Source organism: Microplitis mediator, chromosome 2 (genome assembly GCF_029852145.1).
Source record: "Microplitis mediator isolate UGA2020A chromosome 2, iyMicMedi2.1, whole genome shotgun sequence".
Classification (NCBI taxonomy): domain Eukaryota; kingdom Metazoa; phylum Arthropoda; class Insecta; order Hymenoptera; family Braconidae; genus Microplitis; species Microplitis mediator.
In genome coordinates, this window is record NC_079970.1 from 508,133 (window position 1) to 523,700 (window position 15,568).

At 33.3% G+C, this 15,568-nt stretch overlaps 1 protein-coding gene across 1 annotated transcript in view; it reads left to right on the forward strand.

Annotated features, from left to right (window-relative positions):
* The first annotated feature begins 1,468 nt into the window (after positions 1–1,468).
* Positions 1,469–15,568, forward strand: part of LOC130678454 (protein sax-3) — a 209,138-nt gene continuing 195,038 nt past the window's right edge. The window contains exon 1 of the mRNA XM_057485655.1: positions 1,469–2,426. Within this exon, the coding sequence (XP_057341638.1) occupies positions 2,345–2,426 (82 nt within the window). The 5' untranslated portion in view covers positions 1,469–2,344. The remainder of the gene's footprint in view (positions 2,427–15,568) is intronic.

The following is a 15,568-nucleotide window of genomic DNA, read 5'->3' on the forward strand; positions in this document are numbered from 1 at the left end:
AGAAAACTTATTAATGGCTAATGAGATAAAGAATACGATAGAGAACATTAAAACCCATAGATGTTTTTAATGATACATTAAATAATATATTCGTGTGATATTTTAGTGGTTTATTTAACGTTTCGATAAATAATGAATGCTAGCGTGCGAACGAATGTCAAAAGATATTTCCTGACGACGTTTGCTTGTGTATAAGCCCGAGACGATTAATGATCTCACGATCGACATGATTAGACGGCGAGCTACAATTTAAACTCGATGATTTATAAATTATCGATCAGAGCGATTACTAAAACTGGTTACTTGATTTTTTTATCATTAGTTTTTAGAGGTTCTGTATGTAGATATTTTAGATGATATGTATTTATATATTTGTATGGGAGTGTGCTCTGGATAGTTTTAAACAATTAATTATATTTCTAAATAATGCACGACAATTGATATATTATTTTTTATGAGTGAATCGTGATCTGGATCACGTGATCTATTCATGAGAAATCAAAGTTTGTTTTGTTATAATGTGATGTAAATATATATACAAATATATAAATGTTGCTGTTGTGAGTTTGCTGAAGGCGTGATTATTACAGTGCAATTTTATAGTGCACGGATCAGCGGATTTAAAGCATGATAATAATTTTTAGTCACGAGAAAATACGTTCGTGTCGGTAGCGGCTGATTGTCTCTAACAATACCAATACAATCAACTATTACTGTCTAATCTTGATTTTTAACAAAATTACATGGAACCCATTGGGCCACTTTAAGTAATTTTTAAAAAATTTTTAAACTTATCGGAAAATTAATTTGAGCACTTTACCCAGGTTGTATATACGAAGTAAAAAAAAATTTTCCAGGCATCTAGTAAAATTTTTTTTTGCTCATGAGAATTGCGAATTTAAAAATAAAAAAAAATTTTTAATTTTTTTTTAAGAAATGGTGAAATTGAAACTTTAAAAAAGTTTTATAATTTTTCTGTTACAATGAGAATTGTTTTCATTTTATTTGTAACAGTAAATAATATCGAGTATTAAAAGAACTGATTAAAAATATTTAGATACTCGAGATTCGTAAAATAAAAAAAAGCGTCAGAGCATCAGCGAGTAGCGGAGTAAAAAAGTGGGTTCGAAATATGAAACGATCCGTTGTTGATGCTGGCTGACAGCCCTCCACTCCATTGTACACAGAATATAGAATATAGAGTATGAAGTACAGAGTACAGAGTACAGAGGGAAACCCATCCCTTACTTCCTATATACATATATACATATATACATATAATATCATCCAGTGTAATCCTGCCACTCAACCCTTGGAAATAAGCGCTCCGGCGCGCGTGTTCATTTAAACGCGCACGCGCGCTTATTTGTATCATCGGCTCGACCGAGTGCTCACGGAGTCGCCCGAGTCGTTGTTTCGGGGCGCGTGGCGCCGCGTCCGAATCTCAGCGTCAGCAGTCGCGAAACGACCGCCGTCTCGACAGGAGTACTCTGTCGTCGTTCTTCTCCTTTAAATCGTGCTCGTATTGTTGTTCACTACAATTACTACCGCCTAAAACCATAATTTAATAACAATATTTACAAGTACAATTATACTTAAAAACAACACAAATTTTAGTTCTAGTGTTTAAAAAAAAACGAAAAAACATTTGCCATGGAGATAAACATTTTTGGAGTTTATTTGTTGTCTCTTTATTTTTTAAGAGATAATTACCAGTAGTTATTTAATTAAATATATATATCTATATTAAACTAAACTAAATATATCGTGAATGTGGATATAAAGTATAATCTATTTAATAATGGAGTATTAAATAATTTAATGGACTGTCTTTATCTTATGGAAGTGAAATAAAAATCTAAAGAAAAAAATATCATATAAATATATAAACATACACTAGATTAAAATATTCAGATGTGAGTACATACAAGTTTTATGTTAGTTTTGTCATATATTTCAACTGGTATATAAAGCTCTTGACAACAGTTCGATTTAATCGTGGGGAGTACAGTAGGATTGTTGTCTGCCGCAAAAAATAGATTGTCAGTAGTAAAACCTGGAGAAGTTTTATTTAAATAAAATAATAATAAAAAAAAAGAAAAAAAGTGGACTTGTTTGAAGCTTCGGAGTGGAGATCGTACGTGTATGTTGTGATCGCGTAGTAAAATAGTGTTTGATAATTTAAAATATTAGATATTAATAAGTGTGCCCGGCAGAGATAAGTGTCAGTACGATGATTGTGTATTGGTGATAAACCGTTTTATTTAATTATTTATTTTATTTTTATTTTATTTTATCTGGTTCTGTTTCTGTGATTACTCATTATCAATTCCTTCGAGACACAATGCTCTGGATATTACGCAAAATGGAGTTCCGATCGGAGCTTTTAATTCTGATAATTGTTTTCTTGGCAGTCTCCACTAAAGGTTAGTTTTTATTATTTTTTTTTCATTTCTCTTGTATTTGTACACAGAAAAAAAATATTTCTTGGTGATTCTGAAGCGAGCAGACATTTACTAATTTTCAGATTTTTTTTTCAACAAATCAATTACAAAAAAACTAAAAATATGCACATGTAGAAAATTAAAAAAACTACAGGTGCAATTTTTTCAAATGTTTTTTTTTTTGTAATTTATTGTTTTAAAAACAATCTAAAAATTATTAGACCTCGGCTAACTTCAGTATCATATTCCTTGGGTCAAGTAAAAACTTTTTCGGGCGAGTAAAAATTTTTTGCGCCAAGAAATCCATTTTGTTCTGTGTAATTATTCTCGTTACCCAAACTTCAGACATCGGTAATACATGCTGCAAAAAATAATAATAATAACGACCGTAATAATAATTAACTACACAATGTCTGAGAGCAAGTTAAATAATACAATGGACAAAAAAAAGTTTGTAATAGTAAAGTTATATTTTAGCTACAGAAGCTCTTATTCAACAAGACATAATTGTCCTTCTTGACTTTGCGAACTCTGGAAGTTTAACTCAAAATGGATTTTCTTACTCTTTCTCAGTTACTTTTCATACTCCGACTGTACTGGTACCGTCTGTAAAAAGATATATCTATATATCTGCGTAAAATGTAAAGCCCGCGAGGTCTTATTCCAGACGTATAAAATAGAGTCCCGTTCCTTCCCGAGAAAATTAAAACGTTTTGTCAAGTGGTCATGATCTTCAAGCACTAACAATAGTTTCTCGTTACACTTGTTCAGCAATCTCAACTATCTATAATAATCCAACTCTTACAATCTCTATCAGCACTTTAGCATATTCAGCGTCTGAGAAATGTTAATTCTGCACTTGGTCTTAGTTGATTATCTTGCCGGTGTAAAACTTTGTCAAATACTTTACTAGCATCGGCAGTGTTCAGTCATCAAGACTGTAGTGTAGTTGAGCTAATGTTTAACTATCTCAGCTGCACTATTATATCTCAACTTGACTTCACTTATCTCCCTAAGTAAAGCAAAGTGTAAGAGATGAAGTAGTGCTCTAGTGCTCTGTACTTGTTCTTAATTTTGAGCTCCCGATGACAGACTTCCTAAAGTCTCATCGAGATTTATGCACTTCCGAGTCTATCGATTTACGATAATTTATTCGAGATGAGCAATATCACACTCGATCGATTACCCGCGAGCTCTAAAGTTTGCTTTTTAACTTAATTTTACGGGGGTTCTTTGTGAATTTACTGATTGGATCCTATCCGAGGCGCATAAGCAAACGGAAAATACACGAGAGGAAATTATTCAGGAGATAGAGGCAGAGGCAGGTTATTTTACGTTCATTCGGACGATATGCGACTCCATACGCGAATAATTAATCGAAATTTATGCAGATAGATAGATAGATAGATGTATAGATAGAATATATATGTATATATATATATTGTGTATATAACTACCGACTAAAGATAGCTCGTAGCTTGTAGAATTAAATCCAACTCCGTGGGTAAGCTTACATACATTAGATCTATAATATTAATCTATAGAGAAACCTACCGTCAGCAGTACTGAAAATATACTCTCTATAAATATGTGCATGTGTGCGATATTGTATATCCTACATAATTGATATTGATGCTTGCTCACGTGGAACGCGATAATATTTAAAACTTTTTTTTTTATTCACAATATGAATTCGATTACGTTTATATTGAATTTATATATTTATAGATACGTAGATAGATATATAGATTGTGTATTGATGAGTATATGTGTACATCCGGTTGACACCATCATCGCTACCAGGTGAAACAGACAGGTGGCTGTATATTTTCTTTTTATTTTATATTTATCACCCACAGTTGTGTCGACAGCGGCTCACATCTCAATTTAATTTCAAAAATATTTAATTTTAAAGCTATACTCTGTAATACGAACATCAAAACTAACACGACTTTTCCGACGCTACGACAAAAGAGCATTGAAAAAATTTTATTTTGTAAATTTGGGTACAAAGTGTCAAATACAATTTCCTCAATCAGTAAAAGCCAAATACCAACAACCAAACAAGTTAGTAAAAATACTTATTCATATATGTATATACATAATATATACATGTATAGTAGAAAAGGTTTTACTAGAAGAGAAAAAACTAGCGCTGTCAATCTCGTGAACGAGGGAATCGACACTTCCAATTTAAATATGTAAAATACACCGTAACTCGTGAGAGACTTTTCTTACTCTTTCTCACACAGCGGGCTCTATCAATTTAACTTCTTATTCCCAACACACAACTGTCGAATATCCGATCTCGATTTTCTATCTCTCTCTCTCTCACACACACACATAAATTCAATACCTCACAGTATTTTTATTCTCCTATAGCCTTATAAATTTTTTATTTCAATCACAAGTCTGTTTGTGCGAGCGCTCTATTCTTAATTCATAATATCGATAGATGTTTCACTTTCAGCGCAAAACGATCCCCGATGTATTTCTCCTCGGCTGTCTCAATGCATCACACATCGATGCAACTTTAGTCTAGTCTACAGTAAAAACGGGAGTATATTTTTCCTTTAGGAATACGACCGAGTAAACTTACGTGGAAAGTAATCCACCAGTAGTCAGTAGTACAGCTCTCTATATTATACATACATAAGATATTTCAAGTACATAACATTCTACACAGTCGAGATCACTTGAACTATCTGGCGTAGAGTGGTTAACATTTTCGCAGTACCTTCTTATAACGTGATCGTAAGATCCAAAGGCCTTCTTAGACTGCCAGCGCCCATTACATCAACATCACCGTCCGAATAAGATAGGAGGAGAGTTTGTCAGAGCCTCGTTACGAAATTCCATGAATACTATTTCTCATAACATAACATAACTTATTTTATTTTACTCATCTCCTCTTCTATCCATCCACTGAGCAACTCCACGCGTAATTGATACAGACGGCGTCACAGCCACACTCTGATGCAAAATGGACTACTACATATCTAGTGTGATATTAAACTCGTTAGATAGTTGACAGTGAGAAAACCGAGTATTAATCCATAATAATACTAATTACAGTATTATTATAGAGTAGAGCAGATAGTGATGATAAGTGCTATTACTATCCCTCGAATTCAGGAAGCTCCCGGCTAAACGATCGCGGCAACAGATCAGCACAACCAGATGATTATATACACGTATATATATTTATATCTATGTATAAGCTGTTTGAATTAATGGATTTATCGTTCATTCGCACGAATATCCTACACAAACATCTACTCTATTCGAGGATTCAAGTTCTTTGGCGTCAATAAGAGTTCCGATGAGTCACGAATATTTATTCCGTGGAATTTAAAATACTCGAGTATCGTGAAGATTGTCGGGATATCGATCGATTGATCGTTGGACCGCTTCGCTGGCTATTAACCTCGCGATCGGTGGCCACTGGTTGCTTGCCGCCTCGGCGAAACTCCCGTGCGCCGGGTAAATGTGCAAGTACATGTACGTGTACACTTGACTACACAAACACTGGGAGGTGTACTCTTGCCAAGTGTAGGAAGCCAAGAGAGCTGAATGTAGTGCTAGTTATATTATAGGCTGATCACACTACGGCACCTTCCTCGGCTTCCTCTACTTTATTCTTATCGACATGACGGTTCATTCGTACTTAGACTGGGAGCTGGCGAGGGAACGCGTTGCTTATTCATGAAGATCAACAGCAAGGAGCGAAAGATCTGACGCCTGATAGATCTATCAGACGCGATCGGTGACTGCGTACACGGCAAGAGTTATATTAAATAAAATGAAGCAGCTATGTTTATATCATCATCGGAGCTTGTTATTTTATTTCGCTGATGTCTTATATATTGTGAGTCCTCGATCAAACATCAACCAAATTCACGGTTGGTTTGCTGTCGATAGAGGATAGTCGTGAAATGAGAATAAATAAAATGATACTAGAAAATCCGGTGCGCTCAGTACGCCGTGCGAGTATTTTAAATCCGAATATAAGCAATCGATCAATCGGATAGTCGGTTCGCTCTCAACTTCCTATCTTGTCGTCCTCTTGGCTCATCGTCTCCAGCAGTTAGATTGCCTGCAAGTCTTATCGATCCCGTTCCACGGCACGAAGCACGAACGGACGTGACACGACTCGAGTCCGTCTCTCAGTCGACATCTCGACGGACACCAAGATTACAAGCAAGACACCCGCGATCACCCGCTAACGCACTTATAACTCGATCTACATTTATTTACATCATTTTTTTTCCATCGATGCTGATTTTTATTCATACACGACATTCGCCACTTTGCTTTTCCTTCCCACACTCTCGCTATCTTCACTTTATAACCGATCTCCATTACTTGTACTTATACTCCGTCGAGCTGCTTTACTTCTGCTTCTTCTTTTTCATCTTTCTCCTATATCACACACCCACACTCACAAAAACACAAGCAAGGCCGTGGCCACTCGAGAAAAGGAGACGATGCGCCTTCTTAGAAATATCCTCTCTCTCAGAACCATGATATCCACAGCATAGAACGACACACTCTACTCCATCTTACACATCCATCCTCGATACCAGCATCCTACTATTTTATTTTTCACTCTTTCATTTATACTCTTAAATAATATAATTCTATAAAATCATGTGGCTTTATACCATTAGGTCTATTGGCCCGTTTCCACAAACAACACTCTCTACTCTCTGTATCTGACGAATTTAATTATTAATGGCTGGTAGTCTGGCGACGTGTCAAATGACCAAGACATTTTACATTGCCACAAACACCAAAAAAAAAAAAACAATCACCATCTCAAATCAAAAAAAAAATTAATTTAATTACATAAATTACAATAAAAAAAAAACCTCATGTATGTCATCTATTTAAGCTCCAACTTAGTCATCAGTCATGAGTCATCAGCAATCGAGGCTCATATTTAATTCATCCTATGAATTAGAATCCATAATCCCTCAAATAAATAATTTATAGTAACTCTCTGCGAAAAGTTTACGGCGAGCTCATTTCTCGGCGTATCAGACACTTGGCGCTTGAACACAGATGCCACCACTTGCTTGAGCACACACTCCCTCTGGTTCTCACCAGTCAGCCGACATTCTTCGTCGACTCAAGCATAGCGAGAGCAAGTTGAAAGCGCACATCATCAGCGAAACTATGAGCAAGCGAGACACATTCGTGGCATTATCACCTCCCAACATGCTCTCTATTATACTTTATGGCGCCACTGACTCGTTTCTTCTCCATTCCCTTCTTTCCTCTTTACTAAACACTATTTGCCAGCCGTAACTATACTCGCGCATAAATTAACAATATTGTACTAATGCCGAAAACTTTAAGACAAACTAAAACCAAAAGCTTGTCGTGCCTTCCGCGGCCGTGAAAGCTGCTGATGGTTTACTAAAAGTATTTAATTGCCAAGTTGTTAACTTAATTAACAATTATCCAATTGAAAATGGTTAAAAGAAATTTAGATAGACTAATCGTAAATAGACAGAGTAACACTAGAACACAGTAACTCTCAGTCGTTCATCACTCGAACAAGCCGTGTCATTAATAATTCCACGCGAGTCGTTGTCGTGGTCCATATTACCGAGTAAATAACGACTCCGAGACTGAGACGTAACATCAACAAACCCATCGGTAATGAGAGACTGTCTTCCTCCTTAAGTAATTTCTCTCTCGTTTCTCTTAAACCCACCGTTGGTCCCTCGTAAATATTTGTTCACAGCAATGCTATCAAGACGCATCCCATATACCCGCCCTACACTTCCTCATCCTCCAGGACCATCTATCTCTCGTGTTCACCAGCCCTCTTTCTCTCTTTCTCTCTCTCTTGCCGCCATTTGTTTGCTTACGTCTGCCAAAGATATTTCAATTCGAATTTCCCAACTCACAATTTCATGTAATTAAATCCTATAATTTCTTTAAATTAACCGCCGGTGCCTGTCTAATTATTTTTATTACGTTATCTTTTATTTATTCGAAGAAACGAGTCTATCTTTCTCGCGGAGCCGAGTGCAAAGTCGTACACAAACTTATCGGCACTTGTCGGAGCATGTTGCAAGTGCGAAAGTATTATACAGAATTAAATATGTATTACTATTTACGCTTTAGTTCTCTGTAAATACTTAAAACACTGGCGTTGATTGATAGCCGCTGATTTATTTATATATATATTTTTTATCTCATGGGTGATGAGGATGAGGGTGGAAAGCAAATAAAATAACTCAGCAATCTTTTAATTATAAGTTATAAATTAATTTACGGAGATAAAAAATAATTATTGAATTTTATGAAAAAAAAAAAAAAGTTTAGCTTTTATATTTATATTCAATCCAAGATAATTTCCACTGTCTTCAGCACAACATTTTGCTTAAACTTTACCAATCTACTTTGAGTATGAACAATTCCATTCTCTATATTCTCATTTCATTTTTTTTTTTTTTTATTATAATTTTATTTTTTAAAGTCCAGTAAAAAGAAGTGCCGGTAGTCGTTATTTCGTACGATGAAAAACTTTTTCCGGGATGAGCCAAGTACCATCGCGACGAGTAGATTTGTAAAAGAAAATAAAATAAGAGTAGATAAAAGAAAAAAAAAAAAAGTTTCTGACGAAAAATGTACATTTTGTTTTTTTATTTTATGTTACCGTCCACTTAGTAGTGACGCGAGTAAAATGGATTTTTAATTTCAATCTCACCAGCTTCTATTATAAAATTATAATACACTCTTTCCAACTATTAGTGAAAAAAACTTTATTGTTAACTTTCATTAAGATATTTATATATATAGACAAAATTCACCATTTAATTTTAAAACTTTATAATAAAAGTATTTTATTAATAACTAACATTTAATAAAAGTTATAAACTTTAAATAATCGAAAATTTATTACTCCATTAAATTTAATAGCAGATAAAAAATAAATAATTAATTTAATATTTAAAACTCCATAATAAACGAGAGAAAGAATTTTCATTTATAAATACTCGATAAAATTATGCACTCGCTAAATACCAAATCCTCATTTACATAATCATAAAATAAATGATTTTGAATACCAAAGTAATTAAATAAAAATACATATGTACACATACACATATATTTTCTAATGACATGGCGTATTTAAAATTAATTATCTAAAATACCGAATAATTAATTTACTAAAAAAAAAAAGTCGTAAATAATGACCCTCGGTAATCACCTATGGTGCTTTCGTTAGGCTTTCATGCGTTGAAGCGATCAATACATCTATCAGCATCAAATATATATATGCATATATATGAACGCCTGAAGCTACCGGGTCATTATGAACGTCGATAGCCAGTTCGTTAAAGTGACACGGATTCATGGCTTCAACGGTGGCAGCTTATGTATATACAATCTATATATGTGTACACACAATATATATACATATATATGATTGATTGAGTATATGTTCAAGATATTTTCCTACCATATTTTCTGCAGATAGAGATAAAGAATCACAAAAGAAGTTGGGTAAAAAACAAATTTCCTAATGAGTTTCATATATATGTATATGTGTATATATATTTGTGTATGCAGAGTGGATGTTTATGAGCGATAAATAACAGTAAGAAGACTTTTAACAATAAGAATATTTGTGTATAAGAATGCTTACCTGGCAACAACAGTAAACATGAGTTAAAAACAAAAGCTAAATCATGAAAATAATTTTATCAGTAAACTATAAAAACTAACATTTATGTTTTTTATCGTCAAACGTTATCAGTATAACTATTTTTCCCTTCAGTGGTTTACAAAACTTTAACCTCTGATCTCATTAAATCATTCGCTTGTTCTGATTCCACTGGCCGCTGATAAATAAACATCGGGTATTAGTTATACATTGAGTTTTACAATAAACCACGCAAACAATAACTTTTTAGTTTAAATAGTGCGACTGCAAATCACGACATATTTCCCATTATAATAATAATAATCATATTGCGCACAATAGATGCCCATCAGTAACAGATAGTTAGCAATCTTTATTCACTGACGAGCAATAAATTATAACGAGGAACATACGGGGCATATCCGGTGTCACTTGGTATAGTTTTCGCACAATATAACAAGCAGGTCGAATAAATATAATAGTTTTGTATGATGTATGTGTATAGAGAGCTAAGAAATATAAGAGAAAATGTCCCATAGGTCATAATATGTGTGTATATATATCTAGTCAGAGTACAGTCGCGTATTATATTGGATAAAATGCGTGCATGAGTTTTGCCAGACGTCCATATGTCGCGATGCACCATATGCGGGTTCATACATATATATATTGATAAATATATGTGTGCTGAGTGATTATTATTATTAATCGAATGAGTCGACCAAACTCGCGTGAACGCAATATTACTGCGAGTTTGTCGTCATTTTAATGTTTATATACATATATATATATATATATATATATATAAAGAGAGAGAGAGAGAGAGAGAATTAAAATGTTTCATAACTGGGCTTAATATATTTTAGTATATCATGCAATATATATTTACTAACTAGGTAATGATAGTCATTGAAATTAGTTATATTATCGATATTATTATTATTATTATATAATAGATTAAATGTATATTAATAATAATAATAGTGGATATTATAGTAAATAAAGTAGAGGTAATTAAATAAAAGCATTGGAGAGTAAAATAATTGATGACGAAGTGAAATATAAACAATTAAATTAGTCGATTGCGGAGGCGATATTTAGTTAAATATATATTAGGGTGGTCCTTATTTTGGACATTTTCGAATTTTTATGCTCCCAGAGGCTTATGTGGTTCGAAATAAATAAAAAAAAATATCCTCAAAGTTTCAGGTCTCTATCTCAATTTTAACCCGTGCCGCACAGCGATGTAAGTTTCTCATTTAAATAACACGGGGTTTTTGGCATTGAACGATTAAGTTTTTATTCCGGCTAAAGTAACTGTTCGAAAAATTTGAAACTCGGTAGACTTTATCCTCATATTAGCAGCTACTCCTCAGAATTTTTACAGATTTTCAGCTACTATAATTTTGGGGGTACAGCATGATGAAAAAAAAGAAAAAAATTATATTTTTTATTTTCAGCTAAAAGTTTTTTCAAATAACATATCAAATCAGTCTGCATCCTTATCAGAAGTTCTTACTTTTTTTCATTCTCGAACCTAAGTGGGTGAACGGTATATCTTTGCTGCACTAATACAGTAATCAGGAGCATTTTTTTTCAATTACAACAGAAAAAATTCCCTTAAAGTTTAAGCTCTTAATTCTAACGGGAAGAGTTACCGCAAAATTTTTTTTGTGATTTTTTCAAGAAATATTTTGTTTATGTTATTTGACAATGTGTCTTTTTCAAAAATACATAATGCATTCAAATGATATCTGAGATCGGTATATCAATGCCACTAATCATATTATGTCTCAGTTTAACAGTTGATAAATATTATCAATAAATTACATTTCTTTCAATATTTGCTTAAATAAGTTGGTCACCTTTAAGTTTATTATTTGTTTTAAGCAATAAATAATAAACAAAAGGTTGATAGTTTTGTGCATTATAATATCGAAATAATTATTTGTTTACAATTTTCTAACTATAATAAATTATTAATAAAATAGATCTCTTTTATAAATAAATATAATAAATTTAAAAAATCACGGAAACGAAATTTGCGGCACGTGGTCCTGTTGGAATTAAGAGCTCAAACTTTATGACAATTTTTTTTCTGTCGTAATTGAAACCGTTTGTGAGGTAATCGTAATAAATTTAAAAAATCCTTTTAAGGAACACTTTACTGCACACTAATGCAAAGTTCCTGATTACTGTATTAGTGCAACAAAGATATACCGTTCACCCACTTAGGTGCGAGAATGAAAAAAAGTAAGAACTTCTGATAAGGATGCAGACTGATTTGATATGTTATTTGAAAAAACTTTTAGCTAAAAATATAAAAAAAAATTTTTTTCTTTTTTTTCATCATGCTGTACCTCCAAAATTATAGTAGCTGAAAATCTGTAAAAATTCTGAGGAGTAGCTGCTGATATGAGGATAAAGTCTACAGAGTTTCAAATTTTTCGAACAATTACTTTAGCCGGAATAAAAATTTAATCGTTCAATGCCAAAAACCCCGTGTTATTTAAATGGGAAACTTACATCGCTGTGCGGCACGGGTTAAAATTGAGATAGAGACCTGAAACTTTGAGGATATTTTTTTTTATTTATTTCGAACTACATAAGCCTCTGGGAGCATAAAAATTCGAAAATGTCCAAAATAAGGACCACCCTAATATATATATATGTGTGTATTTAACAAGTAGATTGTTTTGCTCTTTAGTAGTTTAAGTCGCGAGTCGTTTCTATTAACGGTCGAGCGGGTGCATTAGGTTATTTTTTTTTGAGATTAAAAAAAATTCGTTTAGTTTAGTTGGTTGATTTAAAAATAGAATACGACACACGCGAATAGTGTAGAGGAATTCTCAGTGCAGCGCCGGCGGCAAAAGAAATTAACGTTTAAAATGGGAGTAAAAAACATTTAAAAAGACGAAAAGTGTTTTGTGTATGGTAAATAGAATTGAGCAGAGGCGAGTTTTATTTATCAAAGCTTTCAGAGCTGAGAAAACAGTCGAGTAGATTGGGTAACTTTTGAGATATTGTTAGCACGCGACTATTTTATTCTACAGTTAAATTGAGATATTAAATATAAATTGTTAATTGGACTTAAATATTGTTTTATTATTATTGTAGTAATAAAAATTTGTTATGTTAGTTTAGTATTAAATATAAACTGTTAATCCGCTTTGAAGAAAATAATCCAACTCTTATGTCCCTTCATTTCCTCGGGACATAATACACTTTAGTGCAGCTGTCATCGTGTTTGTCAAGTGTAATAAATATTTTTATTCTAAAATACATTTTTCTCAACAAACTCCTACACTGTAAAAAGAGCGGTGTTAAAAATGGACTCATTTTAACTCCGCCGGTGTTAAAATAAAATTACACCGGTGTAGGAGGAGTAATTCACCGATGTTAAAAATACCGGTGTTAAATCAGGGTAACCGGTGTAAAAGCGGAGTAAAATTGGTGTAAAAGCGGGGTAACCGGTGTAAAAGCGGAGTAAAATCGGTGTAAAAGCGGGGTAACCGGTGTAATATCGGTGTAAAAGCGGGGTAACCGGTGTAAAAGCGGAGTAAAATCGGTGTAAAAGCGGGGTAACCGGTGTAAAAGCGGAGTAAAATCGGTGTAAAAGCGGGGTAACCGGTGTAAAAACGGAGTAATATCGGTGTAAAAGCGGTGTAACCAGTGTAAAAACGGAGTAATACCGGTGTAAAAGCGGGGTAAATTTCGTCCGCTTGGAGTATTAACTTTAAAGATTATAAAACACAAAAAATGTCAGTTCTCTATGAAAATTATTAAAGAATATTATTTATTAACAATTACAGTGATCGAGTAAGTAAAAATATTCACAAAGTAAAATATTTTGTACCGGTAAAGAATATCTACACCGGCGGCGGCGTTATTTTAACACCGGTCTATAATATTTACACCGGCAGCGGCGTTATTTTCACACCGCTTTCGGGGGTAAATTTAACACCGATAATTTTAACACCTACACCGATTGGACTTACCCCGGTGATTTTTTACAGTGTAGGCCAGTGAATTTTTTAAAATTTTTGGCCCCATTATTTTTTAGGCATGTATACTTATAACTTTCAAAATCGTTTCCAGCTATTTAGATAATTTATTATTTTCGTCATTTGATTACAACTCATGAATTATTTTATGTAAGTAGGCAGAGATAATACCTCCCACGAATATATATACAGCTTGTTAACATTGAGAGAAAAGTAAAAGTCAAAATCCTCTTGACATGTTAGCCAGTTTATTTTTTATTAAACCTTAACTTTTTTTCTCATTTCATTTAATCTTCTTATCTCTTTCTCAATAGGCTTAAAAGAATTTAGATATCTATTAAATGAACTTCAAATTGATTATTACTTGAGTCACGAACGCCCACATCTGTTGTGTATACTGTATTATTTATACATTTCTATATATACCTACATCCTAGATAATTTTAATCGAGGATTACGATAACTTTTTCGAATTAAATAACAATAATTTAGATAACAGAACAAGTGATATGTTTGTTATTGGATAACGGATCATCGTTAATTTATTTAAATTTCTCTTTTATTTTTATTACAGAGAACTCTTAAATTTTAATTGATGTATCTTAGATAATACTGGCCCATAATTTCCAATAAATATTATCTTTATTTACACTTTAAAAACCATTTAAGATTAAAAAATTCAAAATACCTCCGATAATTTACAATATTTTAAAAAATAATTCCGCTGCTCAGCCTTGTAATCCTACACAAATTGAACCAGTACTTTTCCCAGCAGTCATTGGAGCTTCCTTCCCTTGTTACGCGAACAAAAGAAACGCATTGGAAAAGGAGGGTAAAAAAAGTAAAACCTAAAGATTGAGAGTTCGTCGACTCGAATTTCTCTCAACATTCTCATCTCGCGTGCTCTTGATCCCCTTTGAGTAGTTCAGTATTATTTATATACATATATAGATATATTAATATATATATATGTAGATGTATAATAGGAGTATAACCCGGGCTGAGTAACATGGCGACGTGGTGGTACGGACGTCCAGACGCTTCTGACAGTTCTAATTGATCGAGCGAAGAATAAGAGAATGGAAGCAATGCCAGTGGCACTGCCGGTCTGTCTCCGGCCGGCATCTCCTCCGCAGACGCATTTGCACTTTGCACATCATACAAATGTGTTGACGAGATGTTATTATTTACAAACGCGATATCGATCCTCGATCGCTTAATTAAATCAACACTATATCATTCGCAAATAGAGGCCTTGACCGTGATCAATTTATATCAAGCGGACATCGCTAATTTATCTCTCAGAAAACAAAAGAAACAATAATAATAATCCCGTATTTTATCCGGCAAATTCATTTTACTCGGTGGTCTGTAACCTCATCTGTCATAATCAAATAACACGTCGATAGATAACAATCCTAATTAAATTTCCGGAGCAAGTACTCGCGAGGTTACGT